Source organism: Periophthalmus magnuspinnatus, chromosome 19 (assembly GCF_009829125.3).
Source record: "Periophthalmus magnuspinnatus isolate fPerMag1 chromosome 19, fPerMag1.2.pri, whole genome shotgun sequence".
NCBI lineage: Eukaryota > Metazoa > Chordata > Actinopteri > Gobiiformes > Gobiidae > Periophthalmus > Periophthalmus magnuspinnatus.
Genome location: NC_047144.1, coordinates 12479552 through 12504563, shown reverse-complemented (window position 1 = coordinate 12504563; position 25012 = coordinate 12479552). Strand labels below are relative to the sequence as shown.

The 25012-nt window shown below is 36.7% G+C and overlaps 2 protein-coding genes across 2 annotated transcripts; one reads left to right on the top strand and one right to left on the bottom strand.

The window, feature by feature from the left end:
• Window positions 1-2689: 2689 nt before the first annotated feature.
• Window positions 2690-8840, top strand: tectb (tectorin beta). Its single transcript, XM_055229400.1, has 11 exons — window positions 2690-3065; window positions 3148-3221; window positions 3505-3695; window positions 4637-4788; window positions 4894-4966; window positions 5636-5739; window positions 5811-5894; window positions 6477-6639; window positions 8079-8157; window positions 8691-8723; window positions 8785-8840. The coding sequence occupies exons 2-11, from the start codon at window positions 3155-3157 to the stop codon at window positions 8838-8840; spliced, it is 1002 nt and encodes a 333-aa protein (XP_055085375.1). The 5' UTR covers window positions 2690-3065; window positions 3148-3154.
• Window positions 8841-8864: 24 nt separating this feature from the next.
• On the bottom strand, window positions 8865-24972 carry gucy2g (guanylate cyclase 2g). Its single transcript, XM_055229394.1, has 22 exons — window positions 24322-24972; window positions 22625-22973; window positions 21426-21535; window positions 21130-21312; window positions 20573-20717; window positions 20017-20152; window positions 19829-19932; window positions 18794-18960; window positions 18577-18717; window positions 18029-18112; window positions 17361-17465; window positions 17234-17302; window positions 16275-16443; window positions 15952-16107; window positions 14221-14398; window positions 13355-13495; window positions 12497-12689; window positions 11914-12088; window positions 10804-10902; window positions 10615-10706; window positions 10289-10396; window positions 8865-9920 (listed from the first exon to the last, which is right to left on the bottom strand). Exons 1-22 carry the CDS (start codon window positions 24661-24663, stop codon window positions 9831-9833), a joined length of 3336 nt encoding a protein of 1111 aa, XP_055085369.1. The 5' UTR covers window positions 24664-24972; the 3' UTR covers window positions 8865-9830.
• Window positions 24973-25012: the final 40 nt, after the last annotated feature.

Genomic DNA, 25012 nt, shown 5'->3' with positions numbered 1-25012 from the left:
GTACATATGTATCGACTTGTATATAAACAAATGTATTTTTCTATATATTTTTTTACAATAGCACTACTTTTCATAGTTTATGTGTTCGTTACACTGTACTTTCATGCATTCTAGTTCTTTGGTTATGTCTTCTATTCTGATTAAGAAATAAAATAAGATTATATCTTCAAAGAGGCGTGGCATTCAAGTGCTGTTTTAAGCAGTGAGAAGCTAAAACTTATATTTCAAAAGATTAAAATATATAAAAAACAAATCCATTATTTACTTTTTTTTCAAACTTTTTCAACCTGTGATCTATATAAAAACATAGTGTCTCTTAAAGGATTATATTTTATGTTTTATTACCGTAAATTTCTGACTAAGCCGCGACTTTTTCCCCACGCTTTGAACCCTGCGGCCTATACAGCAGTGCGGCTTATTTATAGAATTTTACTGGATAATGGCCACCGGGGGGCGCTCTCTAGCTATAAACGTAAAAGTGGGGAAAGATTCTGCTCTGAAGAATTCACTAGTTTTGATTTTGAACGATCATTTTGCGCATCATGAAATGGATATGATGCAGTTTTTAAGATAAAGAAGGAAATAGAGCAGGGGTCGGCCTTTAACACGCAAAGAGCCATTTGGACCCACTTTCCACGTAAAATAAAACACTGGGAGCCGCAAATACTTTTTGACATCTAAAATGAAGATAACACTGTATAATAATAATAATGTAGGTTTTATTTTCACGGACAAGCCTTCTACACGTGGCAGATAAATATGGCAAAAACAACTTAAGTGCATTAAAAAAATACAACTCACCAAACCGCTGCATCAGTGGCGTATCTTTTAATCCCAGGTGCTTATTCTCCATGTGCCAAAGCAGTTTTGAAGGTTTCATTGCCTCATTTGCTTTTCCCGCATATTACGCAGAGCGGACTGTGCGCGTGAGTCACCTGTAGCGACAAACCCAGATTTTAAGTAGGTGTTGTCTGTTAAATTTATCTTTCTTTTTCTTGGAGGTCGTAGTCTCCTCTTCTGGCTCCTCAGTTGTCCTTTTCTCCTTTGTTAAAAGCTCTCCAAACACTTTAGTTTTGGCTCATTTTCACTCGCTTGTGGCTCTACTTTTGGGCGTCGTGTCTGATGTGTTATATGTGAAACGTCATCGCGGAGACAAGAGCAGATAATATACTTGCTACTACATCAAATAGATTTCTGTGTTGATTTCCAGCAGGATTTTCATGATACATCTAAGGACGAGCTTATTAGTGCGTCATTAGGGACGGGCCAAAGTTGCTGACCCTGACCCCTGTGCGCACAGCGTCTGAAAATCAGGGCTCTTTACGCAGGACTGTGAGCTGTGTCTGTGTCTGTGTGTGTGAGACGTGAGACGTGAGCGGTGTTTGTTTTGAACATTGTTCCGCGAGTGTGAAGCTTATTTTGAGCAACGAAAAATAAGAAAATATAATTTTATTTTAAGATCATAATAATCTTCTGTGTAGATATCTGTGTAATTGTAATTGAGACTGGTTTATAGAAGTAAGATTGTAACCTTGCTAACCTTGTAGTTTAGATCTGTACAAATGTGTCCTGAAATGTGATTTTTGGGTTAGTTTGTCAGTTTATATTTCAGTCTTTTTGTCAATTCTTCTGAACAAGTTTAAAATGTTAGATATTTTTCACAAATCATTCAGCCCTACTTCGAGTATTACAGACAGAGACTTTGTAACACATTAAGAAATCATCTCATTTGACTAAACCTTTGAATTAATTGCATGGTTAAGTGTCTTTTTGTTCTTGAGGGTCTCATGCTAACAACCTTGAATATGCTAATTAGCCCTTAGCCACTAGCTTTAGTCACTGTCCATTGACCACACTGACCACTGCAATTGCAGGCGAACGGAATCTGAAACATTAGCTCTCCCCTGACCCGTCCGCAGATCTATATCTTGGTTGGATTCCGCCTTTGCTACGTCGTTGTTATGCTAATTGTCTGCAGTCTGCTCCTTAGCACGCTGATTCAGGCACATTAGTGAGTAACTCCTCTGGTATTGCCTTTCACTTGTCTCTTATCAGTAACTGGAACTGGACTCCAGGGGAAAAAATCCAAATATTTCAGAATTTTTGAACAAATTGTGCAATGTGCATGTGTTCTGTTAATAACAAAATCCAACTTCATAACAGTTACAACTTTAGATGCCATATATTGAGTACGTAAAGTCATGGTTTCAGATGTAGAACGTGACAACCCAAAGAAAAAGTGTTTTTTTTTTTTCAGCTTTCTGATTGGTTCATGAGATTGAGAACCAGAACAAACCAAAAATACATAAACTATTGTTCCATCTTTTTTGAATCAAACATTTGAATTAATAAATTATTACATTGTTTTTAGTAAAGTTAATATTTAAATTGAGCATGCTTACTGTCATTCAGCCTTAGGACACATAGAAGTCTCTAATTTGTACATTTGCACATTTCCTACACACTTTTGAATGGTTAAGGTGAGGTAGTTTTGCAGCAAAACCAGTTGGAGCAAATACAATAGTTGGTAAGGTAACATTATATCTGTAATTTAGAGCACGGAGACCTATCAAGAACAGTAGTAGCTAGTGTGGGCCTAGTCTTATCAGCCAAACATCACACTATGAAGCTCTCCATACTTGCTGTTTGAGCTGTTCAGAAACGGATCAATGGAACCACACAAGTCTGAATTTACTATAACACTACCTGTCGTAACACTTTGTCTATATGCTTGTCCTTTTAGCATTTTTGTACTCAATTTAAATGCGAAATTTTTGAAAAGGTGATTCAAACCTGTTGAGTTGAGTCCCATGAGGTAACGCTAATTTGAAAGTGAATGTCTGACCAGCACAGAACGCTTTTGTGAGCAGTTCCACAATGGACGAACCAATCCTCCCAAAGAGGAAAGTGGTGAAAGGAGAAAGTAATACAAGTCAATTGGTTTTACCTGGGACAGTATAAAACGGTTCATCTAGTCTTTGTTGTGTGAGCCACTGGAGTTAGTGTTGCATTGTAAAGCCATGAAGCTTTGACATCAAATCAAGCCAGTTTATATTTTTCAACAGGTGAGTGCTTTTAAACTACATATTTTTATATATTTTCTAATTCGGTGTATTGATTGTGTCACTGCTGTGTTTTGTCTTGCAGCTTCACAATGGCGGTTGTCATTGTATTGGTAATGCTGTTGCCAGTTGCACTGACATGTCCACCCCAAAAAGCAGGTAAATAAAAACTGAAATCATTGTGCTATGTCAAAATATCTGTATTATTTTGTCTAGGTAATGTTTTCAGCATTGCCAAAAGCTAAAATATTTCACTAAAAATGGCAAAAACCTAATTAATTTTAAAATTTCGGATGAAATATGATAAAAAAACGTTCTAGTTTTGTTACTGTTATAATTGAGAAAAATTATGAAAATCTATAGTAAATGTCGGAAATGCTTTGTAACTAACTAATAACCTTAAAACGTTTACTCTCTCTCTATTTTTTTCTTTCTATTACAGACTATGTGATGGTTTCCTGTTTCCCCAACACTATTATTGCCAATGTACCCGAGTGTCCGTACGGGTGGGAGATTGAGCAGTTGTCTTTGGGAGGGATTTGTTATTCGGGGGTCCACAGTCCTGGGTACTATCGCTTCATCATCCCAGACCTGACACCAAGGAACCACTCGTACTGCGCCACCCAATCAGAGGTGAGAAAGTAGAATTTAAATATGACATACAAGCAAAAAGATGACAACATAGTTGGTTTATTGAAGTTAAGTTAGTATAAACAGGGGCGTAAAGGGTCCAGTGCAGTGAGGAGCCCCTCACAAAGTCTGTAACATGCATTTTTCATGAGACAATATGTAGTGAGAATTTTTACCTAAGGCCCAAAATTTGGTGCTAGACCCCTGGATATAGAACATGAAGTATACAAACAGCGCCTAGTTCACATTGGAGCCCTGAAACAATAGTGGAAACAGTTATGATAAAGACTAAAAAATATATTTTAACTGTGTTTTAACTATTTTAAGTTACTTTTGATACAATTTGATCCAGAGCCAGCTCAAGCTACAGACATGAACCCACCCAAATCAGGTTCTTTTCCACCCAATGAAACTTATTACATAATATAAGCTCTATACCATTCTGTTTTCCAAAATAAGATTCACATATACAATCACATTTTCCCACATAGACTAAAAATGGTGGTAATTGTATTTCATTTAATCCTGCTTATGTAACTGGTAAGATGAAGCCAAAACATGCACAATAGGCAAAATTCATAGACTATATGTGTATATATATATATATATATATATATATCTACACATACACATACACACACCCCCACACACACACATAGTCTATGGTGAAATCCTGCAGCTAAACCTATCTCGAGATATGGAGACAGGTCCCTCATTGCTCCTGACAGATTATCCCTGTGACATTGAAGGATGGTTCAAGGGAAAATTTACCTACAAGGACAGTAAATACCTTAAGAGTTATAGAAAAATAGATTCAGAATTTACATATTTGTTATTAGATTTGATTACTACATTCAAACCAGTATAAACTTGATTTGAATGTCTACTATACAAATATTTTACTTTTACTTACTTGCTTTGAATATTGTGGTTGTCTTTTACAGTACATTCCTGGCAAAGACCCCAAGTACATCTTCTATAACTCTATTGTGTCCAACGATACGACTCTCACAGTGAGAAACCAGCCCGTTAACTACACTTTCAGCTGTATGTATCGTGCCGCCTACCTGGTAAATAACGCAGTGTTTAGTCAGAGGTAAGCATCGTCCCGGGATACGAGGTCTTCACCTTTCTGTGTGAAACATGTCCAGTCTAACCCAATGACTTCTAGTGTTTTTACTAAACCCTCTGCTTTTTCCAGAGTGGCCACAGTTTATGTGAACAACGGCAGTATAGGCACTTTTAGGTCACAGTTGTCTATGAATGTGTTCACGGTGAGTAATGATCTGTGGATTTAGATTCTCCAGAGGATGCCTTCAGTCTGCTTTAATACCACCATGATTATTTTTAGCTTTAAGGTATACTATAATATACTAACACTTACGAAAACTGCAAGCAGAAGAGATGAGCACTATATTGTCTGCAAGATTTTATCAAAATTGATGTTTTGAAGATATACAAAATTACAGTTTTGACTGTATCCATCAAATATATAATTTTATATATAATCTTATTGTGTGTGTAAACCCTCAGTCATCCAGGTAGGTTCCACTTTAAAACTTTTGTCCAGTTGATAGAATAACATTTTCTTTTGCTATATAATCTAAAAAAAAAGAAAACATATATATATATATATATATATATATATATATATATATATATATATATATATATATATATATGCATTTCTGTCAAAGCTCCCATACCTACCCAGGTTCTTGTGTAGAACTGATTTTTGTTCAAATAAAGTCTTAAGTTATGTTGTGTCTCAATAATTCTTTGATTTTCTTTTTCTTTCCAAATAAGTGCTATAAAACGAGAGATGTGAGAAAAAACGTTTTGAATAGAGCTTAAATGTAACCGTTTAACTAATCACAGTTATTAGTAGTAGTATTACTTCACAAAAACAAATAGGACTACATCACAATTCCCCTTTTTCACAGAACTCCAAATTCCTATATGCGAAGGATGCCCCGTACATCATTGACACATCTGAGATCGGTTCTGAAGTCTTCATCGGGATTGAGGCTAAAGGGCTCAGTGGGAGGTGGGCTTCAGTAAAGTTGACCTGTTTCAGTTGTGAAGGGTTTTAACCTCAATGACACTTCCATGTTTTAGGTTCAGAGTGGTGATCAACAACTGCTGGGCCACTCCGACTCCGTACTCAACAGACCGGAAAAGGTGGAGCCTTATCATTAACAGGTAAAGAAAAGAAAGTTAGTTGTATATTCTTTGCCTGGAATGTTCCACAGTATGGCATTAGGCTTGAGAAATGCTCTCAAAATATGTAGTTTTTTGTTTGCAATTTCTAACATATCAGCAGCACATCATTATTGACATGTCCATATCTGGGCTGAAGATTAACAATAACACACTTTACGGAATTACCTATACATATATTGAATGACTTATATAGTCAAGCGCACGCACTCAACAGCAAGAAACACAATTTAGTCAAAAACGGGTCCAAAACATGCATTCTTAATGTGATGAGGATCGCCTCTGCACAAACTTAATCTGTAACTTGGCCTGGTGATCTCAGCTGCTTGTCTCCGTGGACAAAATTAAGTTCAATGCCATACTATGCAATATTTCAATCATTAATATTTCCATGGAAACAAGCAGGTGGCAAATCATCCCCTAGAAAGTTACATAGTCTACCTTAAAGTCATTTTCTGGCATAGTCACAGATTCATACCCCATTTCCAATTTATATTGTGATACGAGTAATTGCTTTGAATAATGAAAAAATAAATGAAACTAATAATTTTGCCTTTTCTTTAGCTGTGCATCGGACCACACGGTGACGATATTTGAAAATGCCAAAGACAGCCGCTCCATGTTTAAGTTCAACTCGTTTCGGTTTCAGCGTTTGGAGAAAGTGTCGACTGTGTGGCTTCACTGTGAGGTCCACGTCTGCGACAGCGAGAGGCTCAACTGTATACCAGTGAGTCATAATTGGTTTTCATAAAACATCCACGTTTTCTCCAAATGCCACACCTGTACGCCCCCGCCAAAAAACACCTTTGTTTCCTGTTTATCTGATTCAAGCTCACAGACACATGGATCAGCCTAAAGAGCTCAAATTCTAACCAATTATGCAGAATAAAACTGTGAATAGAGAACCATAATGAGCATGTGGCCAGTGGCCTCTATAGCGCCCCCTACAGTACAGTTAAGACACAACTTTGTCCGATTGGCATGAAACTTGGGGAGATAATTGTGGACCTCAAAAGGGGCAAATAAGTCAAATACACCATATCTGTATTATGCATGAGGTTGCTGGTGCAAAGCCACAGACCCTTACCCTATAATGGTAATTCAACTAGCCATTATCATACACTGTACAAGTCTACTTATAGAGTCATCATAGTGATAGCGTGCGCAGAAATTTGTACATGATGATGGCATGGCTTTTTACGGCAGATGTCTTTTCAGATGTAGCACTTTACCTTTTCACAGGTTCCTGTTGCATTTCCTGTAATTGGCCCTCGCCTGTCACATTTCCTGTAATTGGCCGTCTTCGTGAGAGGCCTTTCCGCGAATTGTTGTTATTATTGGCGTCGCCACTTACGCAATTAAGTTCAATCCAATATGGCCGACTTCCTGTCCATCATAGAGCAGTGCTTCAATTCATTTTTATGCTCGTCTCTCTGTGCCCTATCACTGCTCTGATTTTTGTGAGTGTATTCCAAAGTTAACCAGCCTCCTCTTCCATAAGGGTCAAATTTTAGGTGGCACCGTCGAGTCAGGGGGCATGGGACATTTTTCCGATTCCAATTTTATAAAATTTTTCTGAAGGGGGGTGGATAGCGGACGGGGGGTGGCCGGGCGGGGGGAATGGTGCATGGGGGCAGTGGCCGGCCCCGGGCGGTCGTGGGGGGGGGGATCGCGAGGGCCATCATCGCCGCTTGCGGCTTTAATATTATTCATTATCTTTATTTTAGTTTTTTAGTATTATTATTATGATTGAATAAAATCAATGTATTTTTGGATTGAAGTTTATTTTTGTGTTTTGGCCACTAGTTGCCTCATAGACGATTGGCATTTGCATCATGTAACAGTTTATTACAATATTAATATTATGGAGCGGTGCAGGTGTGAATCAAACTTAATTTTCACTGTATTTTCTGAGCAAATATAAATAATTTTTCTTTATGGCCAATAGTTACGTCATAGCTGGTTAGCAAATTGAATTAGCTAGAAGAAGACTGCCCATTATTGTCAATTTATTATTATTGTACAAGTGGAGTTGTGGAGTGTGCTATTCTGTATATTTATGGCTTTCGGCTTTGTGTTTATAGGAAGCATTTTGAGTACTTTGCTTAAAAGATATCTGTAGTTTTGAATTTATCCTCAAGTCTAATGTATGACACTGTCCCTCAGAGTCCGTGTTCAACCAGGAGCCTCACTCCACAGCCCGACCCAAACGGAGGAGTTCTCACAACAGAGTTTCTTGTTAGAGGTACCAGCAGTTCATAATAATACTAGGGTATAAATGTTTAGAAGTGAATAGGTTAATAATATTTTATCTGTGTAATCAAATACTCAGGTAACATGAAAAAAATTGTAAAAATTAAAAGTATTAAAGTACCCGTTTAAAAATGTACTTAAAAAGTAAAAATATTTTGCGCAGTTTTTGCGATCTAATAAAGCGTCAGATATAGTGATTTTGATCTTAAGTTTGTTCAATAGAAACAGTTGAATTGATCTTTTAGTTGTTTTTATCTGTATATTTTTGTTTGCTCAAACTATGAACTTAATAAAAATAACACCTCAGCCTTTTCAGCAGATGTCAAATAAAAAAAGTTTTTTTCAATAGTTAAAAATGCAGTTGAGTAGAAAAATAGATACCTTTCTCTCAAATGTAGTGAAGTAAAAAGTATCAGCTTTAAAATTTACTTAAGTAAAATACAGATAACTAAATGTGTACATAAGTATAGTACTTTGCAACTTTTACTTCGTTGTGTTCCACCACTGTGTTTTATTGCCTGACAGGTCATGGATCTGCTAACACAGGACACTTAGCAGGTATGTATTATGTAAAAGCATGTGGTCATATTTAAGTCACTTGGTTCTTTTTGTCCTGCAGGGATATCGCTGCTCATGCTGATGGTGGTCCTTACAAACATGTTTTTTGATTTGTAAATGGAAACGTAACAAACACTCAATAAGATTCAATCAGATTTATTTAGTGCAGCAAAACAGTGAGACACAAAACATAACAGTTCTTCAATGGCCAATGACTCTTCTATAAACGATAGAAGTGTTATTTGCCATTGGCCGTTTTATACTGTCCCCTTATTCACAATAAATACACAATCAAACAAGCTCTCCTTTAATAAAGCTGTTTTTGATAAAATTTCTTTGCCTGAATATCATTAAAACACTTAATTTCTCATTCATGGAACGTTAAAGGTCCTATATTACGCAAAATTGACTCTCAAAAATATATGTGAAGTGGTGTTTTGTTTAATTCACACATATTTGAATAATCCTCTATTATTGGCGTGTCTACATCTCCAAAGCTCAAAATTTTTGTGATGTCATGAAGCAATAGTTTAAGTTAACAGCTCCTTTTATCTTTTGTTTAGTAGAGATTAACAATTCCAGGGCTGAAATTACGCAAATGATTCTAGTGAAGTTGTGTGGAATTTAGAAACAACAGTGAAGCACTTCCTGTATTAACACATGACATCACAAAGTGGAACAGAGTGTTTTCTGTTGGCGAGAATGCAGCGTAAACATGCAGGGTTTGGGTGTAAAACATGTGAATGAAACAAAACACAACTCTAGGTACATACTTTGATGCACAACATTATAATGTAGATCAAGAAAATAGTGTAATACTGGACCCTTAAATATATGTGGAGTGAATCATAAATAATAAAACAAAGCAATTTATAAAAACAATGATAGTTTCCATCACAGTGGACCCACGTTTTGTTGATGTTTTGTTGTTTTATGCTGCTAATCTCTTCTTGAACATCAACCACACTGTACCTTGGACTCTGACCTCTGTACTGTAATTAAAAAAAAACATTAGTACTACTGCAGAATAGATTGACCTAGCCTGAGACGAAGGTATAAATATTAGAAGACGGTGACACAGAAAGTCCAAAATATCTTGTGGTCATTTTAAATATTCACTGATGGCATCTGGCTCTCCGTCATCTGGGGTTTGATCAGAGCCTTTCTCTTATCAGCTGCTTTGGATAGTCCCGGTTTCTATAAAGCAAAATTTTACTACAATAAATACATTAATGGTGCACGTTTTCTGGTTGAGGGTCCACCACCTGTTTGGAAATGTTATATTGTTTTGTATTGTAAGAGTATGACATTGAACCATCTTCATGGCAACAGGCAGGTGGCACCACCATGTAAGATCTAAGGACCCTGTGGAAACTGAGTATGTATGTTTTTTCAAGGCATTAAAACTGAATAACTGCTACATTTATACGTTTAATGCCAAAATGGAACATTCTAGTCAAAGCAATAACATCTCCATGTTGACAAGCCCCACAAATGCTACAAATAAGAACTGATAATACTACAATATATATTTGCTATGTTTAAATGATAAAAGTGTGTGTTACCTCTTGGAGTGGTCTGAGGCTGTCCACTGGTGGAGAGGTGTGCTGGATGGCAGGAGGACTGAACCCATGTCTGTTTAGTAACCAGTACGTTTTATGACTCCCTTTACCCTGTTATGCACAAAGAAATAATTACCAACAGTGTTCTGGGCATGTACCTCCGGGAGGAGACCCCAGGCTGGACCCAGGACATGTTGGAGGGACTATGTTTCTCAGCGGCCCGGGGAGCGCCTTGGGGTCCCACCGGAGGAACTGGAGGATGTGTCTACCATCCCAGATAAGTGGCAAAAAATAGATGGATTTGTAACAGTTTAAGGTTAATGATTTACCTTCATTTCAATCTCGCCTCTCTCCTCCAGCTCAAAGACTCCTGTTGTAAGAAGGATGTCTGCAGTGCATTGTGTTATGTGGATCTTAAGTGCTGTTGGAAAAAAGACCATTTTGAGCATAGTATTATCACATAACATATCTAAACTGACAGATAAATTCACACTCAAATTTGTTATGTTGTCACTCACGTAAGCTGTTACTTTCCATCCTGGACGCCATGTTGACTGTATCACCAAACAGACAGTAGCGTGGCATTGTTGTTCCCACCACCCCTGCAACGACTGGACCTAAAGGCAATTCACAAAGAGCGACTGTATATTTTGGCTTTAGTTGCACATCTTGAACCAAATAAAGCATAATTTGATTATTTAAATTGATAAAATAATCACATTTTCCTGTGTTTATTATCAAGTTAAATAATATAATAAAGTAATAGTATCAATTTGCAGATAGGTGTCAAAATCCTAGTCTTTCCCCTTGTCTGGAGCTCGGCGGAGACTCCGGTACCACACACTACACACCTGCAGCACATGAGCAATCAAGCCTGCACCTGAGGAGTACAAAGGGGGGAAGGATCCTACACATTCCACCAGATCGTCTGTATGTCCGCCCTGGTACAGTTCCATTTGACTCAGTCTAGTTTTCATGATTACTAGGACTGAGACCCAGCTCTCCACGACCGGTCCGAAGACGTTAGCCTATGACCCCACTCCCTAATATCTGCTCCGTCAACATACATTCATTCAAACTTTGTCAAACTTTTACCCTGTGTCTGAATCTTTGATCCCCCAGATGTTATGTACTAGTTAAAAAAGTTGGCCATTTTGGATTTTCCCTAGCCACATGAAGTTATATTTATACTGACCAGAGACCAGGAGGAGGGTCCACCAGGCGCTTGTCTGCATGGAGATATTACTTTGCACAGAGGGGTTTCACAGTATGGCATTAACCTTCTTCTGATCTTGCTATTCCCTGCCTGACTTCATGAAAATGGATGTGTTTTATATCATATAGTGGAGCATTTCAACCAAAGCAATAACATAACCATGGACATAAGTAGGTGGTGGAAATGTTTCATAATGCATCTTTATCTCGACAACACATTTCATCTGCACATGGTAAATGGTCACATATTTAGATATAGTGCTTTTCCACCTTCAAGGCACTTTACATCACAGAACCACTCACACATTCACACACACAGATTCACACACTGAGGACAATAGCACCACCAACCTTCACCTCAGTGGACAAACACTCTACCATCTGAGCTACTGTTGCCCACATCTTTATCTTACCTGAGTGAATCCCGACACGTATCGCCAGACGCTCATTTGGCATGTGTCGTATTTTGAAGTCTTTTATGGCGTTCAGAAAATGCAGAGCCATAGTACAGATCTCTATGGCGTGTTTGTTTCCATTACTGATCGGCAAACCACTCGCAACCATGTACGCGTCACCAATCGTCTCCACCTGCAAGACACGACAAATAAAGTAATTGAATAAAATTATAGTAGTTTTTTATTAGTGGGGAGTGAGAACACTGTGTTGCTAAATGAAATGAAAAATACACCCCAGAAGTTTGTGTGGTTGACAGTAACTCAGTTGGTAGAGTGTTTGGGATTTGGGTCAAATCTGAGTGTCCAGTGATCACTATTCCATAGTGCATTCACACCTGTACAATCAGCACATCAAAACTGGGACTAAACTGGCACTAAACAAGGACTAGAATGGGACCAAACCAAATCTACATTATGACCAAACCAGAACAAATGTGACAGCCCCTAAACACTTTTAACTGTAGGCATTTGATTATTTTGATAAATCTTTCTATCTAAAGTTGTTTTGTCCAAACTTGACAATGGCACATACATAACATACCTTATATACATCGTACATCTTGATAATGTCATCGAACAGGCTGTAGAGGTCATTGAGAAAAGTGACGACCTCCATGGCTGAACTGACGGAGCACATAGACGTGAACCCAACGATGTCTGAAAAGAAAATGGTGACCAGCTCATAACTGCGCGGCTCCACTGACTTTCCGGCCATCAGCTGCTCAGCAATATACCTGCAAAGACAGATAATTACATTAAAGTTAAATTAAGCAGATGAGACAAATGCCTCTGTATCCACTAGGGGGAGCCCACAAACCTGAACGCCCTTTCTCCATTTGACAGATGTGTTTTTTAGTAGAAATATGAGACTAGAGATACAAATTGCAGTACATGTATCACAAGAATATTATTTATATCATTTAAAAATCAACCAATAAATGTTCCAGAATTTGAAAGGAGTTTGGCAAGTTTATGAATAGTATGTAATATAGTAATAGCACTCCATTGTTTTGCATAGAGGATCCATCAAACAAGGGCCCCCACAAAACTAGACACGGCCTTAGCAACAATATCTGTTCTAGTGTTTGTAATTGCCACTATTGTAAATTACGGTAGCAATTTTTGATGGCCACTGTAAAAATAATAACAAAATAAATAAAACAAAATATATATAATGTAATGCTTTTTTATGTGAAAGTAAAAACCATAAGCAGACAAATATTAAATCCACAAATTTGCTTTAAATCAACATTAAAAGAATTTAAAAGGGAAACAAATTTATAATATAATTTTCACAATAACTGTAAATGGCTTTGTAGAAATAATGAAAAACAGCTATAATAAATTACTTTTACATGGTTTACTTTATAAATTGTACCTTTACCACTGTAGAAAGTACCTGGGTAACATACTGGAGAGGAGCCTGTCCGCCCGTGTCTTCTCTGCCGTCAGCTGATTGGTGCGCTCCTCCACCACCTCCTCCAGATGATTGGCATATTTCTCCAATTTATCCACCATATTGTCCAGTATGTTTGCGTGACTAAAAATATGAAAAAATAAACAATATACTTATACTACAAAATGACAGAAAAGCTAGCATCTAATCAAAGTTATTCCTCTAAATACAATTTCCTAAAACTGCTTCAGTCAAGACATTACAGTTTTTGTAAAATTCAAGTTTGTTTTTGTAGATCTAAACGTCTCGAGGTCCCAAAATCCGTTGAAAATGAGAACAAATAGTTTAATCAGACTTAATAACTACTTAAATAATACCTTAACTTGTATTTGTTCATCATGATACCAAATATAGGCCTGTCACAGTAAACACTATATCAACTTATCGTTTAATATAAGTGAGATGGAACAAGACTTTGTGGGGGTCAATGAGTAAAAGACTTTTCCTTTGCACTACTGGAGAACCTTTTTTTTTTTTTTGTACTACAAGAAGATTTGAGCTGTAGAGGGTAGAATAAATAACTTCCATGACTCATTATAGATACAATGAAACTACTAAAGTTTTTCATTCTGCTGTTTATTTTATGCAGTTTATGTTTTTAATCATACTGTACAATTAGAATATTTTTTGGGGAGCTAATTTTACCTATTTAGCCATTGTGTCAGTGGCATAAATTAGTTTAAATATTATCGTTTATCATCTAGATTTTCTTAAGTAATATGTCAAACTTCAAAATGTGTTATGAGAGGTCTAAATAAATGCTTAGGTAATAGGTTAACGTTTATTTTTTGGTGTATAATCTCTGACACCTCTCTGGACTGGTCTCCTTGAGCTGTCTGCGTATGGACCCAAAGGGAGGTCTGTGGTCTGGGTTTTCGCTCCAGCAGACTCGGAGCAGACCGTTAATGTTTTCTTCGCACAGTTGTTCAGATAAAGATGGACGCAGTGGTTCGCCCTGGAATGGAATCCTCAACTGCGTGATAATCTCTGAAACATTACAAAACATGATGAGAACTGCAGAAAACATGGGGAGGTAGAGAAATATTAGGGATGTGCACTGTCAAAGCTACATCTCATTGCTTTTCTTTGTTGTTTTTTGCAACATTTATTTATCTAACAACTAGGTGTATTTAAATAATTAAAAACAGGTGCAGGCGCGATTATGAATGTCTATCATCAGATTATTAAAGTGCATTAGTGGCACCAAGTTGTATGTATGTGTATCAAGTTTCGTATGTCCTTGAAATGTATTCCAATTTTAGGAAACAAAATAACCAAAAGCTTTTTTCCCCATTTCATGATTGATTCTTGGATAGCAATTTGCATAGTTATGAGACTAACTTGAGCTGCTACTTTTGTTTGAGCAGTGAAATACAATAATAATAGAAAGTTCAAATGTTTAAAATGCCCCTCAGGTACAAATAAACTGATATTGATTGTTAGCCAAGAACAGATCATAGATTTTCAGTTATTTTTTATGATGTACTGTGCTGTAACATATGTCCAATTTCACTTTACTGATTCAAATTTAAATATTTAGAATGAAGTGATGAAAAGAAAGCAAAACCAATGGCTTTAGTAGAGCTGTACATTTTCTACCTATGGTAACATTTTAGTGCATGATGTTCTGTCTTACAAAAGTGCGCAAAGTGCCACAATTCAGAACAAGATTGACAAACACTGCAGGCAAACATGCAGTTCAACTAGACCAGAGGGGAATAATATTATACATTACCAGTCAAACGTTTGGACACACCCTCATTTTCACTTTTCTTTCTTTACTTCATAATTCTATACATCACGCTTCATGTGTTTGATGTCTTCCATATGTATAAAATGTAAACTTACAGAAGAATTGAATGAGGCAGTGTGTCCAAACTTTTGACTGGAGATTTTAAACACACTACAAGTCAAATGTTTGGACACGCCATCTCATTCAATGTTTTTTTCTTTATTTTAACTCTACAAATATTTTTTTCCAAAGCAATGGGTGGCTACTACATATATCTTCCATATATCTTACTTCATATATTGCATGTCTTCTGTATGTATATAACATGTAGAAAGTAGTAAAATAAAGGAGAAAAAAAAAACCATTGAGATGGTGTGTCCATTTTGTGCCATTTTCAAGCCCTGATAATGGCTGGAAGTTGCCTGTGGAGTGTCATGTTGTAAACCTACACAAATCAACACAAACTGCTGCCTTTATATTAAGTCTATTTGACTCTAGCTTTCATATGTTTCAACTTCCTGTTATGTGTGACATTTTGAAGACTTGACCCACTTGATATTTTGTTTTGTTAATTGTTCATTTCTATAGCAACTGTGCTCATTTTTAATCACTGGATCGATGGTTGTTTACTCGGTGGCTGGGACGTATTGCTTGAATTTACTTTATGTTTAACAACTCATGCACTTTTGATTATAATATTTTTGTACGATGTCTTCTAAATCCTCAGCTTTCTAAACTGTCTACAAGAAAAATGCCATTTCTATTTCTGAGTTAATCCTTAAATGAAAACCAGCGGAAGGCTACTAACCTTTTGGCTCCAAGTTGAAGTCTGAGAATGGACCTGATCTGGAGTTGTACATGAGTTCCCACATGATCATAGCAAAACTGTAGACATCCCCTTTTGGCGTCCCGTAGAACTGGTGACCAACTTGTCTTAACAACTCCGGCGCTGTCCAGTACATCTCTACAACAAAATTAGCCAAACAAACGTGTAGCTAAGGCAAAAATATGGTTTGAATTAACAACGTATTAGATGTATTTCTTTGGAGATGTCGAAAGCAGTCTAAATGTAAATAAATCATTACATCATGCTGCTATTTGAGCCAACAAAATCTACATGCACATACTGACCTTCATAAATGTGGTTTTCCAGTAAAGCAATCCTTTTCTTATGAGCATTTTTAAATTCCCAAAGTCCAAAGCCAGACAGTTTAATCTGCAGTCTGCTGTCCACCAGACATGTGCTTGGCTTCAAGTTACCGTGAAACTTCACGCAACTTTTGTGAATAAACTCCATTCCCTACAACAACAAAACATGCATATGGAAAAAAATAGACGTAATATTATAGCCACCTGCATTTTGCGCATTAGTCTTAATAGAACTCTTTTCCAGATGCTTTAAAGGTCATACATTATGCAGAATTGACTCAATATTACAATATAGCTACAATATTGTTATCTCATCAAAAACATACATGGAGTTGTGTTTTGTTTCATTCACACATGTTTGAGTAACACTTTATTATTAGTCTGTACTGTATCTCCAAAGCTCAAAATGCTCTGCTCCACCTTGTGATGTCATGAAGCAGTAGTTTTCAATTTAAGAGCTCCCTTTTACCTTTGTACCTTCGTTTGTACCTTAGCTTTGTGTATTAAACATAGATCAGAATAAAGTGTAATATAGGCCCTTTAAATCGTAAAATTACAATTTCATGCATTGGGTGGTTTTCACTCTCCAGACACAGTGGTAAGAAGCTGCTTAGCCACAGCTGCCCCATGGAAGTGTGGCTGCGAATCAAAGCCAATCGTCCCACTGACCTATAGCCTGGTCTGCCGAGACTACATACTGTTCCTATACTATCCTATATGCAGGATTTCAGTTTAATGTATCTTTATATGCTATTTAAATATAATACTTTTTTTTCTCTACCCAAAATAATCTTGGTTTGTCAGATTTACTGTTCAGTATAATAAGTTATCCACAGAGGAAAACCTGATGTAAATTCAGAGGTTAAAACTGCATTAGCTTCACAAATGTTTTCAGTTGTTTTAGGAAAAATCTGTTGGAATGATAAGAGGCTGTAACTTACATTGACAATATCATAAGCAAAGGCGACTTTAAACATACTGTCCAGCTCTGCGTCCGAAGCAAAGATATCCTAAAAGAAAACAGAAAAATGTGTTTGGGAATACAATAACACTTATCAGGGCTCTTACCTTGAGGCTCCCTTTCCTACAGTACTGCATCACTAAACACACGTTCGGTGGCTCATTGCAAACTCCAAAAAACTGCACCAGGTTTTCATGTTTCATTTCTTTCATCTGTGTTTAACAAGGCAAAGTGGTTAGGCAAATATGTCTTTGGATTGTTTTGATAAAGTATTTATTCCTGATTTATGCATGTATATTTGAAAAACTGACTCTTGTGAGCTTTAATCCATGTTAGAATATTGTTACCTCCTCAAAAAACAGACCTGCAGTTGTGTTTTGTCACACATGTACACACACTGTATCATTAATCTATCTACATCTCCAAGCTCAAAATGCTCTGTTCCACCTTGTGATGTCATGAAGTGGTAGTTTTCAAGTTAACAGCTCTTTTTATCTTTTGTTTAGTAGAGATTGGCAATTCCAGAGCTGAAATTATCCAAATGTTTTTAGTGAAGGTGTATGGAGTTTAAAAGTTTTGGTTTTTTTTACTTTACCCAAAGTAATCTTGGTTTGAATTTAAATCAGGTTTTCCACTGTAAATAACTTATTATACTGAACATTAAATCTGACAGAGGCCAAAACTGCACTAGCTTCACAAATGAACCCAACAAACAGCCAATATTTATTTTTAATTCAAGTTACAAAAATAAAGAGTATAAAGAGTAATAGTTTACCACATTAAGCTCTGCAATGATAGAGGGTTTCTGAACATTACTCCCTGTGTGATCCTTCAGATATTTGATTGCAACTTGATTCCCCTGCAAAACAGTGTATATAAACAATATTTATTACTGTATTATTAAACATTATCTTTTTCTCTTTTAAAGGTGCACCATGCAACTTTTCTGGTGGAGGGTACGCTACGGGCTTATCCCCATGGAGATGTTGATGCTTTGCCTGGAATGTTACATAGAATGGCATTAAACTTATCTCTATGGAAACAACCAGGTGACTCCTCCAAACTAACCCCAAACCTCTCACAGTAAGAACAAAATTTTCACTCTTCAAGATTAATTTAGCAACAAATGTTCCTGTTATTAAATTAATGCAATATTGACTAATTTATTCCATGGTGTGAAACCTTTAAGGTAGAACAATAACATCTCCATGGAGACCATTGGGTGGGAAAAGTTACATAATGCTCCTAAATTGGAATTGGAATTTACTGACAACCAATGACAAACTATACAATTTTGTTTGATGGTAGTGAATAATAGCAGACCTGGTACATCCCTATGCTGGTGAAGACATTTTCTTTCCCTGTTTTGTCCTTCAGGCCGTAGCTGTTGTTTGAGAAGTTGGACTGAGACCCTCCACTGCCGCTGTGACTGGCTGTAGTGCTCAGAGACAAAGCCCTTTTCGACTGTAAGCCAAACACAACGTAATATTACACAGAAAAATATATTTATTCTGACATTTGTGCTTTAAATTTTTCATACAGTGGGTTCTCTTATGATTGTGATATCGTTGTAACTTATAAGCCACCAACAGGAATCATCAAGTTTGGTTTGTAGGCGAAGCTTTTGCAATACAAGGACACCAATGCACAAGACAGCAACCACTCCAATAAAAGGGAAGCTGACTAACAAGGTGAGGAGGGCGATATCTGTGAACAAAACCAAAAAAGTGTTAGTGCTTAAAGGTGAACTATGTAACTTTTCTAGTGTTGGGTCTGCTACTTCCTTGTCTCCATAGTGATGTTATGTAACGGCATCAGCCCAAGTTGCAGGCATAGACTGTATAAAGAATTGGACTTAGGGAGTGTGACGTCAGCCATAGTGTTTGGCTTCAGTCAAATGAAGCTCATCGAGGCGAGGAATTTGGACCAGAGTTCCATATTTGGAATTCCAATCGTGAGTATCATAGCAACCAAAGAGCCACTGGGTTTAGTAAAGAGTGGGCGCTTAACAACACTGTCAAACCTGTTGCTCACACTAGCAGGAACGTCCTCAGGGAAAGAAGACGCCAGATTTGTCTGTTGTTAATGTTCGTATCTTGATTTATGGACACAATAGCGAAACAAAAATACCAGGATCATGTCGTGTGAGTAACATTTTAAAACTAAAATAACGAGCCTGACAGCAGCAGTTACAGAGGGAGTGACAGTTTTCAATTGAAAGTGAACTGAAGCCAGTCAATAGAGCCAGAGCCAAGCCCTTGCTCACTTCCTATTTGGAACATGGCGGCTAGCAGGTTAGTTATGTCCATTTATATATACAGTCTGTGGCTACAGGTCAGATCTGGGGAGAGGCGACCCCCACCCCTTACACAATGTTAATGTTTTCCAAGATATTTTCTTGTAACATCTGTAACTGAATGAATGTAAGGTGGATTTAATGACATTTTATGGAACATCAAAGGCAAAGAAATCTCCATGGAGACAAGCAGGGTAAGAACCCCAACCAGAAAAGTTATCCAGCACGCCTTTAGATTGGCTTAAAAGCATAATTTATCGTAATAGTAAGGAGGCGTACCATTGGTTAACCATTCACACAATTCATTGTTGAAGCCACATTCAGGGTTGTCAGATGGTGGTTTTCCCTTTGGCCAAATCATGGAATGGAACATAGCGGTCGGCCTAAAAAAATATACTTTATTTTAGCCAAGATAGCTAATTTATGTGTGTGCTTTGGTACAGTTAAAGTTGAGTGTGGGTTCATACCTCACTGTTTTGGTGTGACTTTCAAAATTAAGAATAGGGACAAACTTTGTGGTGTCTCCTATATGCTGCAGGTCGTATATGGAATAATCCAAGTTTCTTTCCCCATCCTCATCAAAGTGAACCAGCCCTGAAGCTCCTGAAATATAAACCCAGAAATGAGTTACACATTAATATACTTTAGTATTAATTAATATACACACAAAGACAATGTTTATTTGACACTTCTATAAAGGATTTCATATCCTTATGAACTTGATATACTAATGTGAGCCACAGGGGGTCAGTAGTGCTTAAAGAAACTACAGTCCTTTTTGTATGTTTTGCATGGGGTAATCTAAATCCTACATCCAAAAATATATCTGAAACGACTTGAGTTACTGCAGCAAATTATTATCAATGAATAGTGATTTGCCGCTGAACTGAACAGTAGACCAAGCTTGGGGACAGTTCAGTTTCATTATGGGGTGATATTGCTACAACCTAAACCAATGTCCATACTTGCCACTTTATTTCTTCATTTATTTATTTGTAATTAAATAAAAATAAAAGCACTTACCATCAAATCTAATGTTATGCTTGTTTTTCAGTTTTATAAGAAGTTCTTGTCCATTGTGAGGATCTTTACCGTCTTTAAGAACTTCCTTTAAACCCATCGCATAAAGGAGCACAGCATCATGGAGGTAAGCAGAGTAGGGACTAACCTGGAATGTACATGTTAAATTGAAATTATGAACATTTGTAAATCAGTTTAAAGGTTCACTGTGCAACTTTTCTGGTCAAAGGCCCACCACCTGTTTGTTTGTCTCCATGAAGCTGTTATTGCTTTGCCTGGAATGTTTCACAGTATGGTATTAAATCTTAATTAATCTCTTAAATGAATCTCCATACAAACAAGCAGGAGTCACGAATTGATCTAGTTACAAGTCAGATCTGTGGAGAGGAGGGTTCAATCGCAATACCAGTGCATGTTTTTGATCAATAAAAACAGCCTTAATTTAATAAATTTAAATAAATGTGATACTGTGGAATATTCTATAGAAAGGAATAACATCTCTATGGAGACCAGCAGGTTACGGACACAATTTTATGGCAGTTTCTTGTTCCATTCCTTACCTCTCTGTCCGATGTGAGGTTACTATTAAATGGCGCCTTTTTAAGCTTTTCATAAACTTGATCGAAGAAGTCGTAATACTCGTAACCTTCATAGGACTTTTGACCAATCACAAACGCCATATCAAACGCTTTAATCGCTGCCTGGTTCATTCTGTTGTTTAGTGCGTATTTCCACAAGTTATCCTAAAAAGTATCACAGCTCAGGTGAGCGGTATTGCAATTCATTTTAACATTTGAAACGCTTTTAGGTTTATGTTTTGTGTTTTGAAAGAATCACTCACCACGGTGCCACTGACCTCAAAATGTTGAACCAAGAAGAAAATATAGTCTCCATTCATAAGACCTTGTCTCTCAGCCTCCATCAAGAGAGACATGGAGTCCTCACTGTTTGTAATCACCACAATAACTACAAAAAAGTTCAACAGGTGACAACTGCAAATAAACATGCATTTTTAATAGAGTTTGACATAAGCAGATCTGGCCATTTTAATAAAATACAATAAACTTAGTGGAGTAAATACATTAAATATTATTTTGTAAGTCCAAAATGGGGTAAAAATATAACCCTTTAAGTATAAACATAACCATAAACTTACCTCAGTTACAGGTATATTATCACTGTAATGTAATGTAACTCTTATTTTAGTCCAAAAAAAAATATTGTGTAACTTCAGTACTATCTTTACTGCCACTAGGGGTCAGTGAAGTAAACGTCGAAGAACAAGATTGAAACATAATTCCAGTCATTAAATCTAACTGTAATAATAGGCTCTGTGCACAGTAGCGCTCGGCAAGCTCACTGTTAGCATCACTACTTCCTGTCCAGTTTAATCTCTATGAATGTTTTGCCGAGTTACACTAAAACAAATAACTATCTAAAGATAAGACAATGAACAAGGAGCTGTGGGTTGAAGCCACTGACAACATTTTAAAAACTACACAAATAAAATTAATACTTCAACGGACACTTCTGTGCTTAGAAAGAAAGACGTTTGTGTTTCAGTGCTAACGTTAATGCCAACTTTGAGGCGTAATACATTTTAAAACACGACCACAATCTGTTTCCGATACAAGCAAAAACAAAAAATACCTTTATCAAATAGACTGTTCTGTGTATCCTTTTTTGGATGTGTCATTAGATTTGACTGTTTTAGAATGATGTTACTTTTCCTATATTTTATGATACATTTATTTTTATTTACTTTTTACTTACTTTTTCAAACCAAATTTCTATTTTTAAACACATATTTTAATCACATACAATTAATACCAAATTAGATTTTCTACATAATTTGGTAATTATTTAATCTTCTTGTAAGAAAATTCAGGACAACACTACGGAAAGACAAAATCCTACCCACATTTTGACCATTGTAGCAGTAGCCTGGATAGCTAAGAAACTACACATTAGTACAAAACATGTTCATATCCCTGTTATGAATGAGCCATTTTGAACTATTTTAGCCTCTGCGTCTTCAGGACAGACACGACTTACCTCTTGCTACCGTGGCGATTAACTTGATGTTGTTATAGAGGAGCTGACGGTTACTGGTGTCAAACTTCACAGACGCCATTAGTTTAACCTTCTGCTTGAGACGGTCTTCTACAGTCTTCCACAGCGCATCCACTTTGTCCCATGTGTTTGAGTCCAGCCCCCCTCCGATCATCGCTACATACCTCCAGCCAAAGAACTCCAAAGTCTTCATCAAAACCTCAGCGCTGCGTTTCAATGGAGGGACGATTTTCACGTAAGAGTTGTAGATGTTACTGTTGTCCATTTTGGAGGACTGACCCACAAAGCCAAACATGGGGATGTTCCATGTTGATGCAATTAGACCAGTTACCTATGAAGAAACACGATATAATAAAGACAGTGGCTGTAAATACATGCACTTCAAAAATCAGATAATACATACACATCAGCTTTTGATGTGCATGTATTATCTGATTTATAGACTTTTAAGATTGTTTTATATGACAGGAAAACTACTATATTTGGTGTGCATTATCATTATCAGAAAGAAATCAGATGTAGGCCTGCTGCGATAATGTTCAAGTGCAATATAATACTGAAGTAAATATAACCGACAAATTATAATACTGAAGCCAAACTATAAAGCAGAATTATTCACAAAAAGTATTCTTAATGTGCAACATGAACTCCAATAAATAAATAAATAGTAGAATGAAACACTTTGGTAATTAGTTATAGAAGTTCATAATTCAATCCTCTACAATTCTTGCAAATCTCATCACAGTACAAAAAAAAATAACGACAAATTTTCCCCGATAAAATCCCCACAACAAATATTGCCCCTCACGAATTATTGTTCCATCTGTCATGTATTGAACAATAAGTCTTAGTTATAGTTAGTCATAGATATAGTTTTTATCGTGACGGTCCTATTCAGATGTTTTTGCTGTTGACATGTTTACATTTACATTTTATTTGTCTTATATTTCCAAAAAATGTGTTAATAATCTGATTTTGAGTGAGCATGTAACCACAGCCAGAGTTTAGATCAAAAGGTTGTGCAAAATCTTTGATAAATTGACATAATAATGTTCAGTCTACTACACTTTTATACTTGCACACACCCTGCGTCTTAAGTGGTCTAAACTTGCAACTAAACAAGACTAAACCAAATCTACCCTAGGACTAAACTGAGCCCAAACCAAGTTCAAACCAGTGCAACTGTGATCACATCCTAAATTTGAAGTTGACTCTTTATTTTGCAATTAGACCCCACCTGGACGAATGAGAGAATACGTGTACATAATAATAATCAAGTTTTTTTTTTTTTTTTCTAACTTCTGACTTGTAATTTATGCTAAGAGTAAAGTGCATGAGTTCAAGTATGATTTATATTCATGTAGGCTATGGGTTCCAGTAAGTACAATACGTTTTACATATATATGATTAATTTATTTTTATTTTACTTTTTTAAACCAATTTATATTTTAACACATATTTTGATCACATAAAATTAATAGCTAACTAGTTTTTCTATATAATTGGTATTCTTATAATCTGAAAATGCTCGATAACACTACAGAGAGAAAAAATCCTACCCATATTTTGATCATGGTAGCCTGGATAGCTAAGAAACTACACATTACCATAATTAGTGCAAATAATGTTCCAACCCTTGTTACGAATAAACCATTTTGAACTATTTTAGCCACACAAACCTCTGCCTCTTCGGGACAGGCCGGTCCAAACAGCGCAGATACGTTCTCCTTCCACACCTGATGTATGAACCCTCCCAGAGACGCTTTGGGGTCGCACTGTGTGTCTGTGAACACAAAATCCAAGGTGTAGTTCCCCAAAATAGATGGATTCTTGTTTACCTTCTCCACGGCGATTTGAATGGCCGCTCCGAGCCTTAATGCACTGAACGGGTAAGATACATTCCACGGGGCCTGAAAACCAATAAGGATTTTGTTGTTAGTGAGATTTGTTCCATTGTTAATAAAAGTGGTTGTTGTAGAGCTGGTTAGAAGAGTGAAATAAATAAGCAGAGGGAGGATCATAGTAGACACAAGTAATCCTTCAGGTGTGCAATGAAGGAGCTTAAGATTGCACTGAGCAACCCCTGGCTTAAATACCCCCCAGCATCCCCCCTAGTGATGCTGGGCAGAGGGGAGGGAGGGGGGAGTACAGATGGGAGGGATGAGCAGATATAAATGCAGTGTTTTCGCTGCTATAGATTTTGTTCTAAATTAAAATTGATCTGCGTTGTCAAAGTTCGGCTCAAAATACTGTCATTATGGAAGGACATTGTTGAGTAAATTTAACTTACAAAGAATTACATAACTCACACACTTAACTTCAACTTGAGAACTAAAAGTCATTAAAAGTTATTTGTCATTCAGCTTTGGT

Excerpts from the sequence above, each read along its gene's own strand:
- tectb (XM_055229400.1), top strand. The coding sequence starts at position 3,155 with ATGGCGGTTGTCATTGTATTGGTAATGCTGTTGCCAGTTGCACTGACA. Across the intron at positions 4,789-4,893 it reads AACGCAGTGTTTAGTCAGAG|AGTGGCCACAGTTTATGTGA; the intron begins GTAAGCATCGTC and ends TGCTTTTTCCAG. Across the intron at positions 8,724-8,784 it reads TAACACAGGACACTTAGCAG|GGATATCGCTGCTCATGCTG; the intron begins GTATGTATTATG and ends TTTGTCCTGCAG.
- gucy2g (XM_055229394.1), bottom strand. The coding sequence starts at position 24,663 with ATGATCCTCCCTCTGCTTATTTATTTCACTCTTCTAACCAGCTCTACA. Across the intron at positions 18,961-19,828 it reads GTGTGAATGGTTAACCAATG|ATATCGCCCTCCTCACCTTG; the intron begins GTACGCCTCCTT and ends TTTTGTTCACAG. Across the intron at positions 18,113-18,576 it reads CCAGCATAGGGATGTACCAG|GGGAATCAAGTTGCAATCAA; the intron begins GTCTGCTATTAT and ends ACTGTTTTGCAG.